The following is a 26,259-nucleotide window of genomic DNA, read 5'->3' as shown; positions in this document are numbered from 1 at the left end:
ACTGAAAAAATTATATTTCAAAATAAAAAATTACTTAATTGTATTTTAACGAGAGATTTATCAAAAACAAAAAACAAGACATAAACTAAAATGTTTAAAATTAATGATTTTAAAAAATGGTAAAGCTTACACATTAGAGAGGACATGTTCCACCCTAGCAGCACATGAGTAGGGCCCCAAGCTGCTGATGAAGTTGATCTCTATCTCTGGGTCACAGTCTACCCCCACAGACACTGTAGCTTTCTGTAGATGATTCACAGTAATACTCAAATAGATGTACAGAATTTACAGTAACACTTAAATACATGTACAGAGTTCACAGAAACACTCAAATAGATATAGATAATTCACAGTAACACTCAAATAGATGTACATATTTCAAAGAAACACTCTAACAGATGTAATTATTCACTGTAACACTCAATAGGACAATTGCAAACTTTTGACCACATGGTCAATTAGCTAAGTTACAAGTCACAAATGAGTCTCATCAGTAGAGATTTTTAATTAAATGCTACAATATCATGACAATAGGGGATTGGGGTAGTGATATTCTAAAGAAACATACTTACAAGTATCTTGAATTTTTTTTTTAAATATTTTAATTTAAAACTAAGTATTGTCGTGTGTGTGCAAATACATTTTTAATCCAATAAACACAGCTTTTGGTTATGCAAATATTTAAAAAGTATTATGTATAAACTGATCTAATCCACTATTTTAACCAAATAAATGTCTACCCACCCTGGACACGTATTCCAACTTGACAGTGACCCACTCCCCTGTGCTGACCCCACCCTTGACGTTGGTGGTGACGGAGTCTGTGATGTTGGAGCCCAGACAGAAAGAAAACCTGATCTGTGAGTTGACTATCTCCAGGGCTATGAAGTCGTGTTCACCGTTGAACCTCCCATTGTACAGAAGAAGGCCATTTTGCTCTTGTGTGGCAAAACTAAAAAAAAATTTAAAAAAAAAAAGATTTAAATTTAAGAAACAAATTATAAACAATGTTTCATAGAAACTAAAAAATAATTTGCTTTAAATTTAAAAAACAAATTATATACAATATTTCTCAGAAACTAAAAAACAAAAATAGAAACAGATTTGAATTTAAAAATCATAAATTATAAACAATGTTTCTCAGAAAGAAAAAGAAAAGAATTATGAACAATGTTTCTCAGAACCTAAAAAAAAATTATATCTTGACAGGGTAAAAACATTACATCTTGGCAGTGTAAAAAAAAATGTGAGTGAGATGGTTTTTTTTTAATTAAAAAAAAAAATTAAACTAGCCCTTACAGGGGGCTTGTATTGTATCAATTTAATTAAGTTTTCAGCACCATTTTTTTTAAATTAATCTTTTGGCAAAAAGGTGAAGAAATTTTTTTTTTTTCTGCAGTGCAATGATCTTTTATTATTGCATTAACCAGGGGGGATTTTCAATTCACTTCAAGTAAAAATCAATGTACAGAGTACAAAACCCAATACCAGTTGTTTTTTTATGAACAAGGTACATTAATACAAACAGAGGCGTAGCGAGGGGGTGGCGGGGGGGGGGGGGGGGGGGGGGCGGACCGCACCATTAAGGGGGGTGACACCAAGGCAAAAAATAGCAAAATATATAGAGAAAAGCTTGAGGGGGGGGGGTGCAAATCGAAAATCGAGGGGGGGGGGGTGACACCATTAAGTGCCGCACCGGGTGACACCCGACCTCGCTACACCACTGAATACAAACCTTTTCAGAGAGTACTACTACAGTGAAATTTAAATAAAAACAAGCTTTAATTAACTTGATATTTAACCCTTATACCTTAAAAAGTCTAAAAATTAAGAAAATCAAAATAACTGACGCAAAAAGAATGAAGATTTTCAAATAGACTTTCTAAGTTACAAAACACAAAACATAAGCCTATAAAAAATATAAATTGATGCAATGAGGACTGAATGAAAATTTCCAAATAGATTTTTTGATAAATTTCTAAGTAATTTTTTTAAATCAAATCTGTTCTAGTAAATAGAATATTTGCCCTGATAACTTACAAACACAACACAGAAACCAAAAAAATAATGTAATAATTGATGGGAGGGGACTGGGTGGAAGTTTCCATTAGGGAGCAACAAATGCCACGAAGAAGCCACAAGAGAGCTCTTGTCCAACTAATTATATTTTTTTTTTTTTGGAAGCAGACGTGAGCATCATCAGATGCTAACAAAATTATTGAATGCTAATCTAAAAATAGAAAAGAGGGCCATGCATACAAAGTATTTTTTTTATCACACTTCCCCCCAAAAACTATAATGTTATAAATGAGGAATATATTTTAAATTATGTTCATCTACTTTTTTCGTTGAATATTGTTTTCGTTAAAGTGTGAAAATTGACAACAAATAAGTTCGAGTTTTCCGCCCAGGGGATGTCACCCAGGAAACGTCTGCTTTTGTAATTCAATCACTTTGACAACGCTCGTCTGCTAACACGACACGTTGCGATAACTCCAGGAGACGAGTTTGAGTAAGAGGTTCGTATCGATTCGTCTTTGTGAGTGCTGTCCCTTTAAATATCTTTCAACATTCGCGTGAGTCATTCTTTTCCAGATTTGAAAAAAAAATACAGTAAACACGCGCTTTTTAGTGCAGATAGAGTGAGCTCTGCAGTTATAAGAAAACATGGCTAATTTGGACCTGTTTATTTGTCTCTTGATATTTTGATACGGATTAAAGTTATTTTCAATGTTATAAATATTGATTCTTATAATGCTCAGTGGTATATATAAATAGTTTTCTTTTCAGAACGTAAAAATTGTAGATTTTTCATATTCTTATTTTTAAACTTGAGGCATTTAAAATCAAAACAACGGCGACGGTGCGTATTGCTGCAACTTATCGCAAGACAGTTGGTCAGTTTGACGTTCTGCGTGAGAGGAAGGGGGGGGGGTCCATTAGCCCCTAATACCCCTTGCCTATCTCACTGCCGTGGCTAGTATGTTTTGATATTCTAAGTGATACGAGACTTCAGTCAATCGTATAGTAACAGCAACAAAAAATACGAGGAGTACGGTAGCATGTGATCAATATAACTATACTCAGTGTCTAACTCGATGACGGCAAAACATTTTTCCGAGGCGGTTGTGGAGGGCGCGTTGTGTAAATGCAATTGGCGTGGTTTAAAAATGGTTACTATCTGATGACGGCAGACAGGCTATAATTTGACAAGCACAGCACGGCTACGGGTTTTTTACAACCATATTTTATTACGTCAAGGGAACGCTATTAAACTATTATATTATTTATCTTTAGTATTGTTTGTTTATTTTTCTCCTATGCTACAACCTGCATACACCAGCGGAGCAATGACTAACTAAAGTATATATATATATATATATTAGTATAGCAACTTAAGGTCACCCACTGTGATAAGACGTAACATATTCCTTTGGACAGCCGCCATTGCCTTTCATAGTGGCGACCCGTTTTTTTTTTTAAAAAAGGTTATTAAAATTACATTAGATAACTACAGTGGCTCATTTTTTTAAAGGACATGTTAAATGTTCCACGTTATCGGAACAACTCCTATATTAGCTCAAGTATCAAACAGACCTAGAGTGGCGCTGATAAAAAAACCACGGGGTCCATTACACGTGGCTTTTTACACCCCTCGTGCCTAGGACGACAGCTAACGAACGTACGGTCGAGGGCTATAAAACATGTGTAAATCACAACAGTTTCAACTAATCTGGGAAGGTATTGCAGAATGGTTGCCTATGGCCTACACTCCACTGCAGCTGTCACCTGACTTGTTTGAGGGATATATTTCAAACAACACGTCACAACATACGCTCACTAGCTTTAACTTTAAGCACGATATACATGCATGATTATCAAACAAAATCTGCCTCTTATTTACATTTTGCATTTTTTATACTTACTGTAGTTTAGATGTACAAATTCATACACTAGTACGTTTTGATCTTAACAACAACTTCAGATATAGAGAAGATATAGTGAACGTGATTATATTAATAATAATTCAACAACTTGATTCTAGACGTGAATTTTTTAAACGCTCACTAATGCCAGTAATAAAAACGATGACAGTCACGTAAAAATTATAAATGGGACAGTAAATATGAGTAATCTACGGTAAAAATTACTACAGTTGGATAATACGTCCTGGGCAGATGAGGCACTATAGCTGGGGGACAGCAACCCATCTAGCTGAGAAAACTAAAATAAAATCAAACAGCTGCTGCCTTGGGTGGACAAAGGCTATAGAAATAAATCCAGAACGAAAAGTAGGCTTTAGTCTGAGCCAACACTAGATATGTTTTTCTAGTTAAATGTACAAAACCCATAGGTCAGGTTCGAGATTGCCTTTCAAACTATTCGAAATAAGCTACAAACAGGATACCATTTAACGGGATACCATTTTGGTTACAATAGGCGAGGAAGAACACAACGTTTACGGTAAATTCTGATAATTTAAGACCCTTCAATATAAAGGGATTTAGACATTTTTAGAGCTTTGCTTTCCATCACACCGTAGAAATGTCCCCTAGCGGGGCTGTTGAAATTAAAAGAAGACATGACCTCACCCGTTAAAGAGTTACACGCGATGAAATAGCTACAAAGACAGTTAATGTAATTCACGCATCATGCTCAGAAAAAAAAATATTGTCTTTTTATTGGAGAAAAAATATTGGGGAGGGGTTCTGAGAAATAAAGAGAGAGTGTGGGAATTGAGTGTTAATATTTTTAATATTAACATTTCAGATCCCTTCATTTTGAGAATTTTGCGAGGAAGCTTAATTAGCCTCACTATTAGCAATTCTTTAAACCACAAATTAGAGAATTAGATTGGTGTAAAAACGTGTGGTGGAGAGTTGACAGAATGCACTGAAAATGTAGCGGTTTAAGTTATTTGCATAGCAGCAGGGGAGCAGAGGGTGGGGCATAGCGATGTGACCATTTGCTTTTTTTCTTTCTCTTTTATTACTTTATTGAATGGATCGTTGTAAAATAAAAATTCACAAAACCCTTAAACATGAAAAAAAAAAAAACGACCAGTTTTCCTGAATATTGATTCCCAATTCTGCGATTTAAAAAAATCCCCATCGTTATTTATAAACAGAACGCCGGTATTTTGTCTTTTTTTGTAAAAAGAGTTTCTATTTTTAATCTTTCTGCAGACCAGTTTTAACCCAATTAATAAACATCAAAGGCTTACCAAGATCATTACCGTATGGAGTCTTTTTTTTACGTCAGTGATTACCAAATACAAATATAATGACTCGCGTGAACGTGTGAAAAACTACCACTTCCGCCTGCCCAAACAGGGTGGCCAATGAAAAGTTCATCAATAAAGCGATTATAGGCAAATAATCTGGGGAGTGCGGCGGTTTTAGCCGGACGACAACACGCTCAGACACACACATGCACACATTCTACACACACAAGCACACATTCTACACACACACAGACACATTCTACACACACACACACACACACATTCTACACACACAAATGCACACACACATGCTACATAAGCACATACAATCTCGTTGCTATAGCACACGTTAACAACAAACCAAATTCAACGAATAAAATATTAAAAGTCGAATTCCGTATGCGTTCTTATGTAAAAGCTTAAAACAACATAGATTTTAAAAACCTGGCTTAAATTAGTTAATATGTTGCGTATCATAAGGCACACGTTTCATGTTAATCGCATATTCCATATTTCCTAACACCTAAGACTAAAATTAATTTTATCTATAATTTAATATCTAAGAAAATAGGTTACTAGATCCAAGTGATATTAAAAGTAAAGATACATATTTCATTTCTTTTTATCAATTATAAATGTTCACTGCTTAACACATCGTGTAAGATTTTAAAACGGATCATACACCTTGTAAAAAGTTGTAAAAAATGTATGGTAAATCTAAAGGACTGAAATAAGGGAGCGTTAACAAGCCTCAATCACGGTCAGACCGGAGAGTCAGTCCTGACAAGATCAACGACCCGTGTGCGTGAGTCGGATGGTGAGTCAACCGGTTTCGATTTCCAATCAAGCATTAAATTACTTGTACAGATCTTCTTGATCAGCTTTCGATACACGCGCAGTCAGTTATTGATTTCACAATAATCGCCGTGGCCATGCGCAGAATGGCCTGTAATATGGGTGATGGTGGTGTATGATGGACGTGAGTTGTGTTTCTATACGTGGTGGTCTATGTTGGACGTGGGTGGTGGTCTATGTTGGACGTGGGTGGTGGTGTATGTTGGACGTGGGTGGTGGTGTATGTTGGACGTGGGTGGTGGTGTATGTTGGACGTGGGTGGTGGTCTATATTGGACGTGGGTGGTGGTCTATGTTGGGTGGTGGTCTCTGTTGGGTGTGGGTGGTGGTCTCTGTTGGGTGTGGGTGGTGGTCTATGTTGAACGTGGGTGGTGGTCTATGTTGGGTGGTGGTATTTGCTGGACGTGGGTGGTGATCTATGTTGGATGTGGGTGGTGTTTCTATACGTGGTGGTCTATGTTGGACGTGGGTGGTGGTGTATGTTGGACGTGGGTGGTGGTCTATGTTGGACGTAGGGGGTAGTCTATGTTGGACGTGGGTGGTGGTCTATATTGGACGTGGGTGGTGGTCTATGTTGGGTGGTGGTCTCTGTTGGGTGTGGGTGGTGGTCTCTGTTGGGTGTGGGTGGTGGTCTATGTTGAACGTGGGTGGTGGTCTATGTTGGGTGGTGGTATTTGCTGGACGTGGGTGGTGATCTATGTTGGATGTGGGTGGTGTTTCTATACGTGGTGGTCTATGTTGGACGTGGGTGGTGGTGTATGTTGGACGTGGGTGGTGGTCTATGTTGGACGTAGGTGGTAGTCTATGTTGGACGTGGGTGGTGGTCTATATTGGACGTGGGTGGTGGTCTATGTTGGGTGGTGGTCTCTGTTGGGTGTGGGTGGTGGTCTCTGTAGGGTGTGGGTGGTGGTCTATGTTGAACGTGGGTGGTGGTCTATGTTGGGTGGTGGTATTTGCTGGACGTGGGTGGTGATCTATGTTGGATGTGGGTGGTGTTTCTATACGTGTTGGTCTATGTTGGACGTGGGTGGTGATCTATGTTGGACGAGGGTGGTGGTCTGTGTTGGGTGTGGGTGGTGGTCTATGTTGGATGTGGGTGGTGTTTCTATACGTGTTGGTCTATGTTGGACGTGGGTGGTGATCTATGTTGGACGAGGGAGGTGGTCTGTGTTGGGTGTGGGTGGTGGTCTATGTTGGACGTGGGTGGTGGTCTATGTTGGACGTGGGTGGTGGTCTGTGTTGGACGTGGGTGGTGGTGTATGTTGGACGTGGGTGGTGGTCTGTGTTGGACGTAAGTGGTGGTCTATGTTGGATGTGGGTGGTGGTCTATGTTGGACGTGGGTGGTGGTGTATGTTGGACGTGGGTGGTGGTCTATGTTGGACGTGGGTGGTGGTCTGTGTTGGACGTGGGTGGTGGTGTATGTTGGACGTGGGTGGTGGTCTGTGTTGGACGTAAGTGGTGGTCTATGTTGGATGTGGGTGGTGGTCTATGTTGGACGTGGGTGGTGGTCTGTGTTGGACGTGGGTGGTGGTGTATGTTGGACGTGGGTGGTGGTGTATGTTGGACGTGGGTGGTGGTGGTGGTGTATGTTGGACGTGGGTGGTGGTCTGTGTTGGACGTAAGTGGTGGTCTATGTTGGACGTGGGTGGTGGTCTGTGTTGGACGTAAGTGGTGGTCTATGTTGGACGTGGGTGGTGGTCTATGCTGGACGTGGGTGGTGATCTATGTTGGATGTGGGTGGTGTTTCTATACGTGTTGGTCTATGTTGGACGTGGGTGGTGATCTATGTTGGACGTGGGTGGTGGTCTCTGTTGGGTGTGGGTGGTGATCTATGTTGGACGTGGGTGGTGGTCTATGTTGGACGTAGGTGGTGGTCTATGTTGGACGTGGGTGGTGGTCTCTGTTGGGTGTGGGTGGTGGTCTATGTTGAACGTGGGTGGTGATCTATGTTGGACGTGGGTGGATGTCTATGTTGGACGTGGGTGGTGATCTATGTTGGACGTGGGTGGTGGTCTATGTTGGACGTGGGTGGTGGTCTATGTTGGACGTAGGTGGTGGTCTATGTTGGACGTGGGTGGTGTTTCTATACGTGGCTTGTGCTTTGTTCTAGATAATCTATAATCCTGTAACGAAAGTTAAAAAGTTAAAGATTCTATTCTTTATTATAGATTACTTCTGAGCGCTAAAGATTCTATTCTTTTCGAGATATTCCATTCTCTAGTTTCTATTCTAGTTGATTCTTAAGCGCTAAATATTTTACTCCCTATTTTAGATGACTTTTTGGCGCTAAATATTCCATTCTTTAGATTCTATTCTCTGTTCTAGATTACTTTTGAGCGCTAAACACACGATTTTCTATCCCAGATGACCATTTTCGACGTCCACAGAGTAATAATTATATTCTTTTTTACACTATTTAGAACAGTCTCTAAACATTATATACTGGTATGTTCTAGATAACCCATACACTCTCCAAGATTTTATACTTTCTAGACCATCTATACTTATCGCTAAATATTTTATCGACGGCTTATCCTAAGATTATCTACGCTGGACAAAGCTAGACTCTGCACTCTGTTTTAAACCATATGCTAACCCGAGTGCCCCCTCCCCAATATAATGCATCAAATTATTCACATCGCATACACAACACCAGTGCCCGCCGTCATGAAAGTTCCCGCGTTCATCAATAACAAATGGACATTTCCATATTTTGCTGCGGCGTAGAAATATACCAGCATCGATCACAGTTTTGTTGAGTTTTATTCAATAAATATACAGTAGAAGGGAACTCACTAAACTATTACTACTATCAGTTACAACGCGCTTCATCTAAACTAACATTACGGAGCCTGTGTCTCAATACAGCTTCTTTGAATTTTAAAGTAGTTTCGAATTACACGGAATTAATTCAGAATTAATTCAGCATCTAAAATAATGTTTTCATTTTTAAAAATATTTCCTACATGAAGTTGTTTTTTTTTTTAATCTACAACTACTTTAAACGTCGTGTTTTGATACAGGCCCAACTGCATAAAGATTGTTATTATCCAGCATGTAAAGTAAAAAAAATATCGAGTCGGTTGCATGTGTGTAGAATGTCGAGGGCATTAATCCAAAGCGGAGCAATATATGCATTGATGCGCGAAACATCCTAACGAGAAGTGATTAATTTCAATAAATCTTAGCCCACCCCCTGATATTGAAAAAAAAAGGGTATTACAAGCCATGAAATTATATTACCATAAATCAAATGTAGGATATTGATTGCATTAAAAAACGGAGTTTAAAAAAATGTATTTGTTGGAATTGTTCAACGTGGACCTGGGTTTGATGGGAGTGAGCATGAACAGCGATATCGGTCTGAAGTTTGATGAATAATGCTCGCCTTGATTTCAGATACATCACTTCAACAAGGTTTTTTTTTTGTTTGTTAGACATTTTGATAACTTTTTAGAATTTTTAAACTTTTTTTATAATTTGAAATGTTAACTTTTGAAGGCATGTTTTTCAGTAATATTTTTTTAGGTTGGCATTTTATAAAAATATGTTGTTTTTTTTTAAATAAAAAGCATAGTGTTGTGGATCAAAACATAATTCGTATTTAAAATGATGTAGTTACTACTCAACGAAATGTAAAAACAATCACTCTGTCACTAAAGGCGCTTGATTTTCTTTTCTCATTCCATTTTTATTTTAAATTGGAGATTATTCTAAGGCTTAACGTCGGCCATACTGTTCACGTCTTTGTAAATCAACGCCACACCTTCACTGTCCAATGTCAAATAGAATCTACGTCATGCATGGGCAGCCGAGTGCACAAGTTACACGACTTCTGCCTTGCGAATTTTTTTTGTCACAAATTTTAATTGCTCGCGTTACATTCAATGTAGTGTTGCTTTAACCAGCTCGGCGTTCTAGACATAAGGAAAGCACGCAGATTTACGTAGCGCTGGAAATCAAAAGAAAATCATTTGTAGTTTAATTCAAGGAAATAAAACACCAGGACGGCAGGGACGTGAAAATGGCACACCCCCCTCGTGACATTTTCAACCCTCTTTCTATGCCTCGCTCAGAGAATGCAATCATCAAATCCGTCGAGGGCAGCGCTTGCCAGGCCCCCCCCCCCCCCCCAATTAACGACCTCCTTGTGACCTCTTCTAGAGCTGTCCTCAGCCCATCTTGAGCAGCAATCATCTCCCAATACCACGGCTGCATTCTTGAACTTCCGGTCTTAAGTCCGGCAACCCGACGCCAGGACCGGCGTGAATTAAACATAATTTGCTTCTTGAATCGATCACGATCAACTCCAAGTGTCACTTCATCTAAAGGGACGCTATTCACACAACTGTTCTGTCACCCAACTTTCGCTCACAAATGAGGAAACGACTGGCGTTTATCTTGTTCAGATATTTTCGTTAAAACAAACATTTTACAGGATTTAAAAACAAGAGGTCAATATATATTCTTCAACAATTTCAACATTAACTATTTTTCCTTTCTTTAAAATTAATAATAAAATCCTGAGTTCGTTATGAGCATACAACTAAATATTTAATCATTATGTTTTTCTCTCATGATTTCATCTGAAACATAAACGTGATTTGATTTATTTATAATTTGTTTCTCGAAAATGTCGCTTCAGCTGACCCCAATGTAAAAAAAAACACTACATAATAAAATATTCAGTCTTGAGACAATGTCGTTTCTTCTGACGTTTTTCTGGTACTCGTTTCCATTATCCTATTTTTTAACATTATCTTTATTTAACAAACCATAGCCAGGAATTATTTGCTAACACCAGATCTACCATACTTCTACAGCTGAACAAGTTCTCGTACAAACTGATCCGGCCTCCACCCTCCGAGCCTACCACCGAGGGTTACATTTACATGTGTACACAGCGCTACGTAGAGCTCACACCATCTTATTATTCCAACTTGCCGATGATCCCGTCCCCGGGAGATGACCATTACCCTGGCATGTAAATACCCCGGTCAAACTAAAGATGACCAACCAGCGTGAATGGACCCAATCAATGGTCAGTTATTATCCCCGTGAGAAACACTTTTTTTTCTCCCCCCCCCCCCCCCGCCCCCTTCGTAAAGCTCCCAATGGAGCCCGACCACACGTAGTTCCTCACCACTCCAGTACACGGTGTAGCACCAGTGCAGGACAATGGTCCCAGTAGAAAACACGGCAATACTCCGATCAAAGGATCTCCACACGGAACGAAATCAGCCATACTGTTAAATCAGACCGGCTATTGTAGCCGCCGTGTCGGAGCCTACGTAACGCCACGAGACGTAATACTCTACCATTGTGCTGCGATTAGGGGGCTTTGTCCTGTTCATTCAAAACGACCCACCACTACATGCGTCCGTCATAGATAGTTTCAGATTTTAGTATAGCAATTTCCCTTTTCCCCCACCTCACCCCGTCCCCAGTTCGGCACAACTATTCCCATGCAGACGGTGCGTAATAAATATCATCAAAAGCGCAGCTTTGAAGTAGGCGGTTATTTGCGTTGCATTAAGCAGCGATAGTAGAAGAAAGATCTTTTCTGAATCTCTGTCTGGGGGAAGTAATTTTCCAACATTAAATGTTTATAGCATGTGGAATAACGACAAAGGGGGAGGGAATCTATTTAATTTTAGAACTTTGCGTCAGCAAATTAAAAAAAAAAGCCTGCCCTGTTCAGATAACTGAAATGTTGAGGTAGAGGCCTAAGTTCAAAATATATGAAGATATTTATTAAACATCATTATAAAGGTACAGACAACAGTTTGGTTAAACTTTTTAATTTAGAAAAATTGATCAAAATATTCAATCGTCAATTAAACGAAATAATATATACAGATGCCAACGATTGTTAAAATTACGCCCATCAATAATATCTATCAAGCAAAACACCGGATCTACCCATCTTCCACAAATGCCCAAGACATCTACAAGACATCTCCATCTCCAAGATATCCCCATCTCCAAAATATCCTTATCACCAAGATATCCCCATCTTCCACATATCCCCATCTCCAAGATATCTCCATCTCCCAGATTGAAGGACAAACCACAAGGTAGAGAACAGCCACCACGGACACGTTTGAGAACCGCTGACAAAGACCATAAAATTCAGCGAGTCGGGTTGAGTGACAACTGAGGAGGGGGGGGGGGGGTACTAAATGAAAAGGTGAAGGGTTTGTTGACAAAACTCGTTGCGGTACACCTGTATTTAAACACTCTCCCTGTTGACATGACTGTTAACAGTTACTAAACCCCGACACACGGGAGAAACTATTAGCGTCCCTTTACGGTTTACACCCCTCGATTACGCTCACCAGCTAGCTAGGGTGGGTGAACTTTTAACACGCGGACGCCAACGAAGTCGTACAATCTAGTACAACCCACATTTGGAGTAACAGCCCCTAGTCCTAAACCTATGTTCACATGCTTTGTTTAAATAGCTATGATTGCAGAAATTGATTAGCATACATTTTTATACGCCTCGTGATCAAAAGCACCCGTGTATGATTCAGATGCTACAAATGCGTAAAGTGTTATTTGACTTATAAAAACTACTCAGAGATCTTTTGAAAGGGATATGGGAGGGCTGGATTAACATGGTTGGAAGTATAAAAAAAAAACTAAGTCGTCGTGTTGGCAATGGGGAGCCAAAAGAAATATGATACAACAAAGTAGGGAGAGCTTGATGTTTTTTTTTTACAGTTAAGTATTTTATTACATGGGATACACAGATTATGAAAGAAAGAAAAAGCATGTTCATAATTAGTTTTTATCTACAAGGCAGTCTAGCTGTATAACCTCATTAGAAATAACCCAGAAAGGCGTATACAGTGAATATTAAAAGTATCCATCAAGTAGCTTCTTTCATATTTTTAATTATTAATTTTTCTGAGTGTGTAAGCTACCATACAGGAAAAAAAAGAGGAGAGGGGGGGGGGGCGCATGCTATTGCCCCTGGTACTTGAATCTGAAATGAGAAAACTTTACAAATAGATTCAAACCAGACACATCTTAGAGGAGTTGCCCCATGACAGTTTTTATGTTGTTTGCCCCCCTTCTCACCGCGCCGCTAGCACTAGTCAGTTATTTACTCCCCCGTCGCTCACAATGTGCTTGCTTTGTTCCCAAGACTTAACGGTTTTTGTCGGCGGTGTTTAAATACTCTCACCGTGAGGCCAGCAATAATGAATCGCCATTTTCTGATACAAAATAACAATCCTAAAAGTGTTTGATGTATTGTTGGTACATTATTTAAAGAAATACTCTCACCGTGAGGCGAGCGATAATGAATCGCCATTTTCTGATACAAAATAAAAATCCTAAAAGTGTTTGATGTATTTTTGGTACATTATTTAAATTCTAGCATTCATCTCTACAGAGCACGTCCATCCACTCCCCCAACCGAAGAACTATGTTTTGAAAGAAACCATATTTTCGGTAGTGGTCAATACCCAGCTTGTTGCAACTGGTAGGAAAATAAATTAGCTTTAAAACAATAAATCAACTTAAGGGTATAGATTTTACGTGGAGATTTATCCTCTGTAGTGAACACGGCTCTAAAGAAGTCCTGTCAGATGTGATTTGTTGTAATCTACACCGACCGACAGAGGGATAACAATTAAAATTACACCGTCCGTTTTATTTTTTTGTTCGTCTTATTTTCTCTCAGAGTTTCTTTCAGGCATCTCAGGCGTAGCCCCCCCCCCCCCCCCCCGAACGAAACGGAATTTATATAGAAAATATATTCGTTAAACAGTGTCCGCCATCGCCCCCCCCCCCCCCCCCCCCCGAGAAAAAAGTCTGGAAGAAACAGTTTTCTCAGTCAGTCTGTAATGACTGGGTCAAACCAATTCTTGCCAGCCATGCCTCGAGTTCGATAAATTATGCCTGAATTTACCAGCAGAGCCCCAAACCTCCCCGCCCCCTCTCCAAACGCACTCTAAATTTCCCCTAAAATTATACAATCCAAACTTCAGCCTCGTCGGAAACGCCAATGTAGAAACAAACTCTCAGGAGTAAAAAAAAAAAATCCCAGCGAATTTGTTGCACATCTAAACAGAGCCTGGTAACATTTCCGGGTCAAAGTTTGGCTTGAGCCTCTCAAGTGAGGTGAAGGTGTCTCCACAGGGCTTGGTGGGCTTTTTTCCCCTTTCTTTCTGTTTAATGCCCATTTTCGGCTTAACAGACAAACTCGATGTTGAAATGGGCGACAGACGGGCCGTGTAATGGTCGGCTTGGTTAAAAACTAAAGGCCAGTTTGTTGGGGCTATCACGTCGTGGCGAGAATTGGATTTTTATACTAGTGTTATCTATGTAGGAGAATGTAATCGATAACACACGATAAGCACAACATATCTTTTTAAAATGCCGAACTAAGCGTTTTGTTTAATAAACTTATAGGCCTACATTTTTTAAAGGAGCTAATGGAGAATAATTCTACTATGAATTGAATAGTAGGAACCCAATGCAATGATTAACTAATTGTAAATACAAAAACGTACACTTTAATTTTTTTTCCACTAGAAACCAACAAACAATAGAAGTGTTTAATGCCGTCATGTTCGGCTAATTTGGGTCATATTTGCCCGACTGTCACGCTAAAGTCAACAACGGCCTTATCTCCCTTCTTGTAGCCGCACCGTTTATTATTTACCTTCCAGAGGTGCCTCGTTTTCAGTCTTCCACTCCAAGCCAAGTCGGGCTGCCTCATTGTGATTGATCGCTGCTTATCGGCGGGGGAGTGGTGGGAGGGGGGGGGGGTTTCCACGTTCAAATACATATTCTAAAAAGTGAGCTTCATTAATATACAGTTTGGCAAGCATATGAGCCCCTTTTGGTAATTTAGGAAACGTATAGCTTCAAATAGGAGCCCCCCCCCCCTCCTCCCACAATGGGGGAAATTTTATTCTAGAAAGATGCCCGGGGAGGGGGGTCCACGCATCTACGCTCAACTAAAAATGTGACTTTTACTATCCACTATGACAATCTAAACGAATATATTTTTATTTTAAAAAAAAACCTACAATTTGTAAGTAACAAAGCAACTGCTGTAAAGAGGAGAGATGATGCCCAACCAACCAAATGAAGCCAGCCGTACGAACCTGCGAGCCGCCTTAAGAACCTGCGAGCCGCCTTAATGGATCCACTTTTGTACTGTCGCACACTGGTCTATGACACAAAACGGGACAGACATTCCAGAGCTGATCCCAACTTTTTTTAAAAGATCACCGGAGCGTTACCGTACACCCCACCCCAGACGGTACGCTGGTGTGTCTAACGGATCTCAGGCCGTGGGATGTCCCGCTGGTGTCGTTACAATGTGGTAGACTAGGAGCTTCAGTGTAGCAAGCACAACTTTGATAAGATGGCGATGTTATACATTATTTGATATAGGATATAGCGACATTAGCCTAAGTGCACCTTCAAGAAATCTCGTTACAGTGGTAAAGGATTGGGATATGTTAGCAGACACAACTGGGATAAGACGGCGCTTATGTATATTATTTCATATAGGATACAGCAACATCAGCCTAGGTGTACCTTTTTTTAAAAAAAAAAGCTATGGTTACATTGGCACAGGCAGAGACGTGTTAAGCCCCCCCCCCCTCCACACACACACAGGGTCCCTAATGAAAGTAGTCTTAAGTTACAACTATTGGCAACACTGCGTTCGTCTCCCTTTATGTTTATAATTTTAAAATTTTGAATGACATTAAAACAACAATTTTACTTTAACAAAACCATAATCGAATATTCTGCCACCACCAAGCTCCCTTCCACAATAACAAATTCACTGCTTTCGCCACTGGTTAAAAATGTGGCATATTAAATCGATGACTAGCGTACACAATGTATAATAACCAGAGCTAATATCTTCTCAAGACTAATTCTTTTTATCAATGGATAACACTCTATAAAGCCGAATTCGCCATCGCTGGCCATTAAATATATAGTGAGCATGTAAGTGACAATGACAGCCTGTTTAGGTGTATAAAGTCTACAAAAATAGTGGAAATGAAATAAAATCCGATGAACGATGTATTTCCTGAGCATTTAATTTCGGTGTAGCAGAAACAAGGCAAACTTCTACATCAAAATATCATGACAATTTTTACACCATTACCATTTCAATACCATTTCTACATTTACAAGATTTCATGAGTCTTTGAGCATTTAATTTTCATGACCAATTATTTCTTAGAGCATTCTGCGTATTCAGATGCTAATATTTTAATCAAGGCAACAAAAATTATTGGATATCTTATATTTATTTCTACTACCATGTATATTTTACTTGTGTGCTCGATTATATATTCAAATCAATACAATAATTGCATGCTGTCATATGCGAACGCAATATAACATTTGGAAGTAGAGGTGGGGGGGGGGGGGAGATAAATAGATAAGGCATGTAATTTGCAATTAATATAGGGCAAAGTAAGGGGAGGGAAACGAATGTAAAATAAATTCTTTTTATTGGAAATATATAACGTTCAGAAAATCCAGGGGATAAAACTACGATTTTCCAACATTGGTGTCTATAAATCCTGTTTCGTTCGAAGAGGCGCCTGAAAGAAACTCTGAGAACAAATTGCTAATCCAGAAGAGAAAATGTCTTCATGAACAGGAAGGGGAAGAAAACCACATGATTTTATCGCAATTTAAAAAACGTCCTCTTCCATCCACCTTCCAATAATTACAAACATTAGCATTGGATCTAATACATGCATGTGGATTTATTGTGGCCCTCCTTTACTGAACTCGATTCTGGATAGTGGGAACGGGAGAGATCACATATATTCATTTCATTTTTTTAAGAACTCCTTCTCTCCCTTTATTTCTAATAATAAAAAAAACATTGGCATTGAACCAGATACATGGATGTCGTGGGTTTATTGTGGCCTTCCTTGATTAAGCACCAGGAAAAGAAAACGTAGATACATTTTTTTTTACATTCTGATATTGCTTTATCGTGCAGCGGCCCAGGATGCGGTTAAAAAAAAGATTAAACTGTTACATTACGCATTTCATTATATTGGTCATATATATATATATATATATATATATATATATATATATATAATCCATATATACATATATATACATACTTACTGATCATATAAAGAATGGATGCAGAGCTTGGGTGTATAGATAGATTATACAATTATTAGATATAAAGAGATAGATATAGAGACAGACAAGCTGACTGACTGAAATACAGTCGGACTGAGTGAAAGACAGACTAGGCAGACTGAATGACAGACACAGATCTATTACAATACTAAATACGGTCATTAGGTTTTATCTCGCGTGCACAACATCTATACGATGATCGATTTTTAAAAAAATTCTTGTCCACCCCCCTCCCAAGAACCATAACTCATACATGCCACACAGACAAATCCTCGTACGTCCGGGCGCTCCTCGAATACAGCCATCAAAGAAAAAAGCGATCCCCCTCCCCCTTTTTTTTTTTTGCTAAAAAAGGGGAGACTACTTTAGTTATGCATTAGAGCACTTTTCATAAAGTCTGTGTTCTGGTTCGATCAATGGTGCACCATCTGGAATTGGACAATTGCCAAGGCTTTAAGTCGTGTAAGAATTCTCTCCCCTTAGACGCCCCTTACCGCTGTAGTCTAATCTGGAGCCCACGAGTTTTATAAAGAAGAGAAAAAAAAATTGTTGGCCCTCGGCAAGTGCTGAAAGAGGTCACAGTGAAGAGGTCTGTGTTTGATAGATTAAACTGCCGTCACGGTGTGTGAATATTTTTCTCTTATAACAATAGTTTCCTCTTACCGTTTGAAACTCTATCGTTTTTATTTTTAATTTACAACTTTAAAGGGTAATTTTTAATCTTCACAACCAGCGAACAATATACGCTCCCTGCTTTCAGAGTCTAACACACAAAGAGTTAATTTAATTTAAACCATTATCCTGTTATAAAATAAATCGCAAAGCGAAAAAAAAGACCTGCACATTTTTTTCTCATGCATTACAAAGACAGAAAGAAAATATAAAGAAAGAGGGAGCATGCATTGAAAACTTATAACTCAACAGATCTCCGACAATTTTAAACAACTTGAGTGGTTTATTGTGAACTAAGACAAGAATTGTTTCGTCAATACTGATAGTTATCTGTGTAGGATTATAGTTTTTGTTCTAATTTAATATAATTTCACTTGTGACCTACACACCAAGATTATTTTCATTGCTTAATATGCTGACTAGATCTGTATATGTAGTGCAAAGAATTCAGGAAATGATTCTCGATGTCCAATCACATTCACACACAGTATCATGTAGCTGATCAAGTCTATATGATCTCTCTATGTCTAATCACATACAGTATCAAGTCTATATGATCTCTCTATGTCTAATTACATACAGTATCATTTAGCTGATCAAATCTATATGATCTCTCTATGTCTAATTACATACAGTATTGTGTAGCTGATCTGGTCTATATGATCTCTCTGTCTAATTACATACAGTATCATGTAGCTGATCAAGTCTATATGATCTCTCTATGTCTAATTACATATCACATAGCTGATCTATATGATCTATATGATCTACAGGAGTATTGAGCTATAGCTAATTTAGTTGACGATGTCAAAATGTTTTATTTAAAAATATATCAAGGGACATAAGACATTTGAAAAAAATGTTTCCCATAAAAATAATAAAACCCATATTCAGACATTTACTCTTAAAGTGTTATTAAATTATGAGAATTAAACTGTATATGATACCAGTAACTCAATCATAAGTAGAATCATCAACAAGCTTAACCCACACACCACTAGGTTGTTGTAGCACGGGCCCATGTGGGGAATGGACCCCAACACGATCCATAAACTATTGGCACTGAGACATGACCATGGGTCAATTTTTGGCAAGGGTTGGAAAGAATTAGAGAAGAGAAAGGAAGCTTGGAAGGAAATTATTAATGGCATTTGTTTCACGGGGAATAAACAAAGGGAGGATTAAGTAGCTTACAGCTGGGATATGTGTAAAGTGTAATATATAATGGGATTTTGTACAGCTGGGATATGTGTAAAGTGTAATATATAATGGGATTTTGTACAGCTGGGATATGTGTAAAGTGTAATATATAATGGGATTTTGTATTTTTCAACTGTTAAGGAAAACAGAAAACCACACACAAAATGAAAAATATTTTAAAGAAAGTGAAATAATGGAAAAGCTAATTTGAAGATAATTTCAAAAAAAGAAATAAAGAAAATTATTATTTATAAAACAAAACAAAACAAAAGAAAATAGAAAAATCTATTTCAGGTGAGAAAACAAAACGTGCTAAAAACAATTTTCAGACACAGCTATATGAAATGAAACAAAATAAATATTTTTTAAAAATATAGTTTGCTAAAAAATGAAATAAAACAAATAAATAAATATTTTTTTTTAAATATAGCATGCTAAAAAATGAAATGAAACAAAATAAATAAATATTTTTTAAAAATATAGATCTAGTAAGCTAAAAAATAAAACAAAACAAATAAATGTTTTTTAAAAAAGCAGTATGCTAAAAATGAAATAAAACAAAATAAAAATATTTTTTTAAAAACTCACCGCAGTTGAATAGTAAACCTGTTCCTGGACTTCAAAGAAGGAAACGTGAGATAAGATCCTTTAGAAAAGCTCTTAGTCCTGAGCTGGCACTGCTTGTCATGATATCCATCCTGGGGGCAGTCAGCACACACAAAACCACCAGACGACTGGGGCATGCAGTGAGATGACCCCTTGCATTGTTCAGACGGACAGGTCAAGCTGTCGTATATGGCTGTCATGTTGTACTGACATGTTGTACCTGCGGAGTTGAGGTGCTGGTCAGTTACTGTGGTCAGTAGTGGCAGTAAGTATTTGAGGTCAGTCAGGGTCAGTAATGTTGGTGGTCAGTTCTATGGACAGTTATTGTGGTCAGTTCTTGTGGTCAGTTTATTCTGATGTAATTTTTTAATTGTTCTCATAAATAAATCTGTAAACCAAGATTAGCCTTAAACCCACATGTGAACCCCAGATTAACCTTAAACCCACCTGTGAATCAAGATTAACCTTAAACCCACCTGTGAACCAAGACTTGCCTACAACCCACCTGTGAACCAAGATTAACCTTAAACCCACCTGTGAACCCATGATTAGCCTAGACTCACCTGTGAACCCAAGATTTGCCTACAACCCAACTGTAAACCAAGATTAACCTTAAACCCACCTGTGAACCAAGATTAGCCTTAAACCCACCTGTAAACCAAGATTAACCTTAAACCCACCTGTGAACCAAGATTAGCCTTAAACCCACCTGTAAACCAAGATTAACCTTAAACCCACCTGTGAATCAAGATTAACCTTAAACCCACCTGTGAATCAAGATTAACCTTAAACCCACCTGCAAACCAAGATTAACCTTAAACCCAACTGTGAACCCAAGATTAGCGGACGACTCACCTGTGAACCCAGGCTGACACTGACAGGTGTAGCCACTCTCATGTCTGAGACACAGGCCGTTGTTTTGACAGGGGAAACTGTAACACAGGTCAATCTCAGTGTCACACATCTTTGTCATGTTCATGCCTAGAGGACAAACATTGTGGATTGAACATTGAACCAAAGGACATACAAAATTGATAAAACATTGGTCCTAGAGGACAAACAATGTGGATTTAACATTGGTCCAAAAGGACATACAAAATTGATAAAACATTGGTCCTAGAGGACAAACAATGTGGATTTAACATTGGTACAAAAGGACATACAAAATTGATAAAACATTGGTCCTAGAGGACAAACAATGTGGATTAAACAGTGGTCCAAAAGGACAATGTGGATTAAACATTGGTTCAAAAGGACATACAGAATTGATAAAACATTGATCCTAGAGGTCAGCCACAACAAAATAGATAAAATATTTGATGAAGAGGACATACTAAATAGATAAAACATTTGACCTAGAGGACAAACATTTTGATAATTTAATTGTTGGTCCTAGAGAGGACGTACAAAACAGATAAAATATTTGTCCAAGAGAACAGCCACAACAAAAATGGAAAAAACTATTTGTCCTAGGGACAAACAAACTGGATAAAATATGTGTGCTAGGGGGCAGCCACAACAGAATGGATCAAAATATATTTGATCTTCCTCTAGATATTTAAGAAATCATCCAAAATTAGGAATATGAACATATTTACTTCTTTATTATAATCACAATTACAAATTTCACAAAAGCATACCTAAACCAATGTACTCTCTACGTCAGGTGACTAAACCAAACAATAAAAAATAGAAAATTACCTGCAAAACCATCAGGACAAACACAAGAGAAGATCTGTGTAGGGTGGACGGGCCTGAAGAGGACAGTTCTAGAAGATATAAATGGCCGGCCCACTCCCTGCATTACCAGGGACCTGCAGACCTCAAAGTTGGTGCACGGTTCCACGAGGCAGAGGTTGTCATCAAAGGGAAGGACCTAAGGAAATACATAAAGTTATGTTATGGAGTAATATTACACTATTAGGATGGGTCTATGGAAATATGTTGAGTAATTTTATGGAGTAATATTACAATCTAGGGAAAGACCTATGAAATATAGGTAATGTAATGTTATGGAGTAATGTTACACTCTAGGGATGAGTCTATAGAAATATGTGAAGTAATTTTATGGAGCAATATTACAATCTAGGGAAAGACCTATGAAATATAGGTAATGTAATGTTATGGAGTAATGTTACACTCGGGATGGAGCTACGGAAATATGTAAAGTATAGTTATGGAGTAATAATACATTGTAGTGAAGGACCTATGGGAATATGTAAAGTAAAGTTATGGAGTAATATTACACTCTCAGGAAGAACCTACAGAAATGTGTAATAGTGTTTCAAAGAAATATTACAAAAATAGGTATAATAATGTTTTAAAATATTATTTTGCTCTTTAATATAACTAAAATAGATTTTACACAGAGAATAAGATGTGATTCTGTGAATCAGTTAATGCCATCAAATGTATAACAGTGCACATGTTTTAAAGTTACCAAATTTTTCAATGCTTATTTTGATGTTGCCAGTTAATAACACAAATACTATAACAATCTTTGAAAATGGATAAAAGATTCGTTAAAATTAAATTAAAAATGAATAATTAATTAGCACCATTCATTAATGATTATATAAAATTACAGTGTTCCAACAATTCAAGCATGAACAAGTTTTTAGGATTTTTCATTGCCCTTTTTTTGTTATCTGTAGGCTATAAATATAATACATAGAACTATCAAGATTAAATCTGTACTAAATAAAGTACAGAAACTAATTAAGATGTAGCTGATACCTTAAATCCTTATAAAACCACACACAAAAGAAATACTAGATTAAAACCTAACAAGCCAGTGGATCTACGGAGGGGCATAATCTGACCTCAATCTAACACAAAATTTACTTGTCTGTTTTAATTAGATATTTGTAGTAATCATAAAAGGCATGGCTAAAGATAATCCTTTAGAATAATTTGATCTGTGTGATAAACTAAAGGAGCTGATCAGTCAAACTATAATAAGTATAATTTTAGCAATTAATACAAACTGTTTTTAAGTTCTAGATTACTGGTTTTAGCATGTTGGTACTTAAATTTTCTGTTCATTCATTATTAAAAAAAATATTTATTAGCATCTTGAATACAAAAAAATTCTAAGAAATAAAAGATGCACTTAGGTAGAATAATAATAAGAATTACTATTAGACAAGGCAACTGATATATTGCCAATAGTCCTTTACTTAATTTGAATTTTCATTTTTCAAAGTCTTCTATATGTTTTCTGATGCATTATCATTAAACAAATAAAGTCTCCAAAAGGGATTTTTAAAAAGTTGAAATGTCAAAAATTGACTTTGGATGAAACTTGAGACAATCACACACAAGTTTTAATGAGGGATTAGAAAACCTGAGATAAACAAGGTGATAAAAACATTGCCTGCGGCTAATCTCACCTGCGATGTGGACAAGTTGGCCAGCAGAGTGCGGTGCAGGTAGATGACCTCCCTGATGTACTCGGGCGTGTAGAAGATATCTTTGGTCTGGCCCTGGAAGATGACCGACTCCTTACGGATGGACACGCTGACGTTGAGGATCTGTGAGGATACATCCGTGTCGTCTTCGATGTTGATGACAAAAATGTTGGACTCGTCAATCTCCAGGATGTTCGCCAGACCATCCACGAAAAACTTGAGCAGGGGCGACAAGAACGCAGTCTGGGTCATTTTGTTGAGCCTGATGGTCACCGCGCTGTGCAGCATATCCAAAGTGACCAATCGCACCCAGAGACGACATGTGGCTTTTACCTCTGTAACACCATCTGAAATTTGAGAAATTTTAAAACTTGTTATAGATAATACTAGAAAAAATAATACTAGTAAAAAATACTGTGTAAATCCCTTACAATATCTGTTCATTCATCATTTCATAACAGTGTTGATGAAGCTGACTGACTGTTTGAAAAGTGTTGTTTTTTACCTAGTGAAGCTGGTGTTCTGAGAGGTATTTAAATTATTTAGTTGTGCTATAAAGATGTATGGGGGTTTAGTTAAGTTAGGTTTACGTTTAGATCCACATTATATATAACTCCTAATTTTATTTTAATTCTTCATTGTATTTACATTGAATGAGATGAAAATAATTTTTATATGATGTACTATATTTTTCACTACTGTTTTTTTTTTAAATTAATTAAAACAGACATTTTTTAGTTCTTGAAACATGAAATAACTGATAATTTCCTCTCCTTAACACAAGTCAGCACAGTGCAACAACCTAATTTCAACCTTATCTGCCAACCTTTTGTCATGCTTTAATGGTATGTAAAAATTATTCATAAAACCTTTAAATATTTAGAGAGTTTGAAGCTGTTTTTACTTTCAAATATTTAGGTTTATTGATGAAGCTTTCCTAATTTAAAAATATAATTCTGGCATCACTTAGAGATAATACACAATTATTTTTCTAGAATAACACAAAAATTGAATAATTTAGTAGATTCACAGATTAAAAAGATCTAGGGTTAAGGCAATGTAATATATCACGTTACATAGAAAAATGCTGAGGGCATAAAAAAATCTCTACTATCCCTACTAAATTTTTAAGCATAGAAAGGCAAATGACATAAAAAAAAATAACAACAACACTACACAAGTTTCAAAAGCCAATGAGCCATTATATGTTCTGTAAGAAAACAGGTGAAGAAAGTTGTTTTTATATCCATGTTTATTAGCTTTTAAAAGTGCACTACTTAAAAAACTGCATTTTAAAAATATTTCACTTAGGAAAACAAAGAGCAAATTCCCAGACATTCCTCAAGAGTTTATTGATCTCTGTCAATATTGGAATTAGAGTTTGGTGTCCAGCAGATTAGCTGCGTTGTGAGCACAAGATGGGACAGGTGTTATTAGTGACCAGGTACTGACTGCAGGTCAGTGACAGGGTCCTTATCCTCTGGGTGCAGGAATTACAGGAAGTTAATTTTTAAAACTTTGTTCCCACATTACCTTTTGAAGAAAAAACTTAGCTTAAGATTTCAAACTAAAAAAAAATTGTCTCTATTTATAGTTTAAAATTAATGGGTTAAAAAAAACTAATTGGATTTATAGAAGTTCTAATTTATTCTCTTTTAAAATTGGAAAAAATAATGATTCAAAGACCAGACACACTTATCTTTTCTCTTACATTAAAGATACCCTCCCCCCCACGAGAGGAAACAAGAGAATACATTTGTGTAAGATCCAAAACAACCAAAGAAGTCAGGAGAAGATAAGCTAAAATCAATCACCTTAATGAACGGACCGTCCATTAGGGAACAATACTACCCAGTGAGATCGATCAAGTCAGGTACTGGGGGACTAATATGCTAATGAGAGTGTGAATGACTGCTTTGAAGTTAGATTTACGGCCAATTGAATGGGGAAAAGAAACGCGAAGACGGAATTCGGAATCGGATTTTCCCGTAAGGGGCTGGGTGGTTATTCTGAGATTACCCGCAACATCAAATAAATTGCGACTCGGCGAGAAGGCAAAAATGTGATACGGGGACACACAGGAGGTGTTATCCGTGAATTGTACAACCGTATTACAACACTACAGGGGTGGGTTGTTTTGAGGAGGGGGGTGGAGAAGCGGGTGGTGGGGCCGTTATTGCCTACATAGCACGTCTTTGTGTCCGCAGATCGTGTCCGTCCTTGATCGCCGCTAACTACAAACCGACAGCTGGACTTCCTTTAGCGTGAATGAACAGCGAGAAAAAAAATGGGCTGGGTCATGGTCAGTCCGCGGTGGTCACACGGGGGGGGGGGGGGGGAGAGAAAGGGAAGGGGGGTAGAGGGGAAATGTGAAAATAAATATTCATGAGAATAAGCGAAGCGGTGGCTGACCAATGACCTTCTCGGCTGACCCAGGGATAAAGAAACACCAGCGGTCAACATAAAGGGGGTATGGTGGACAAAGACTTGTAACGGTATGGGTGGGTGAATGGGGAAATTTGCAGCTACATGCTGCCCATTCATAGAGGTGTGAACTCTTGAATATTGGTGGTACTTGAGAGTTTACCTGTAGAGCGGTGTCAACTACTATTGGTACTGTAGAGTTTACCTGTAGAGCCGTGTCAACTCTACTATTGGTACTCTAGAGTTCACCTTTGTAGAGGTGTGGACTAGATTTTATATTAATAGTAATGTAGGGTTCACCTGTATATCGGTGTGAACTATGTCGTTGGCACTGTCGAGTTTACCTTTATAGCGGTGTCATCACTTTTAACAGTACCATAGTTTAGAGAAATGAAAAACTTTTTAACGAAACCCTGCCAATTAAAGAGTTGTGTCTCAAGAATTTTATTATAAAAGAAATGTAAATTATACAAATATTTTAGAAACTTTACTAATGCCATGTTACAAAAGACCTATATTTTCCTACAGTTGGTCATGGTTAGGCTTACATTAGCGAAAAGCCGCAACATAATGTAGTGTTTAGACCAACATTGTGCGTATTGCCGCACAATTTGGTCATGGTTAGGTTTACATTGTGCGTAATGCCGCATCAGTTGGTCATGGTTTTAGGTTTACATTGTGCGTAATGCCGCATCAGTTGGTCATGGTTTT

At 37.8% G+C, this 26,259-nt stretch overlaps 1 protein-coding gene across 1 annotated transcript in view; it reads right to left on the bottom strand.

The window, feature by feature from the left end:
- The window catches only part of LOC131927090 (cadherin EGF LAG seven-pass G-type receptor 1), a 59,492-nt gene that overhangs the window by 22,552 nt on the left and 10,681 nt on the right, over positions 1-26,259 (bottom strand). Inside the window, exons 2-7 of the mRNA XM_059282748.1 lie at positions 23,107-23,471; positions 21,416-21,590; positions 20,570-20,695; positions 19,697-19,934; positions 745-952; positions 131-243 (exon numbers count right to left, since the gene is read on the bottom strand). Coding sequence (XP_059138731.1) covers positions 131-243; positions 745-952; positions 19,697-19,934; positions 20,570-20,695; positions 21,416-21,590; positions 23,107-23,471 — 1,225 coding nt within the window. The remainder of the gene's footprint in view (positions 1-130; positions 244-744; positions 953-19,696; positions 19,935-20,569; positions 20,696-21,415; positions 21,591-23,106; positions 23,472-26,259) is intronic.

Source organism: Physella acuta, unplaced genomic scaffold, assembly GCF_028476545.2.
Source record: "Physella acuta isolate Inbredline_101_S28 unplaced genomic scaffold, ASM2847654v3 ptg001372l, whole genome shotgun sequence".
Taxonomy (NCBI): domain Eukaryota; kingdom Metazoa; phylum Mollusca; class Gastropoda; family Physidae; genus Physella; species Physella acuta.
This window is presented reverse-complemented; position numbering and strand designations above follow the sequence as displayed.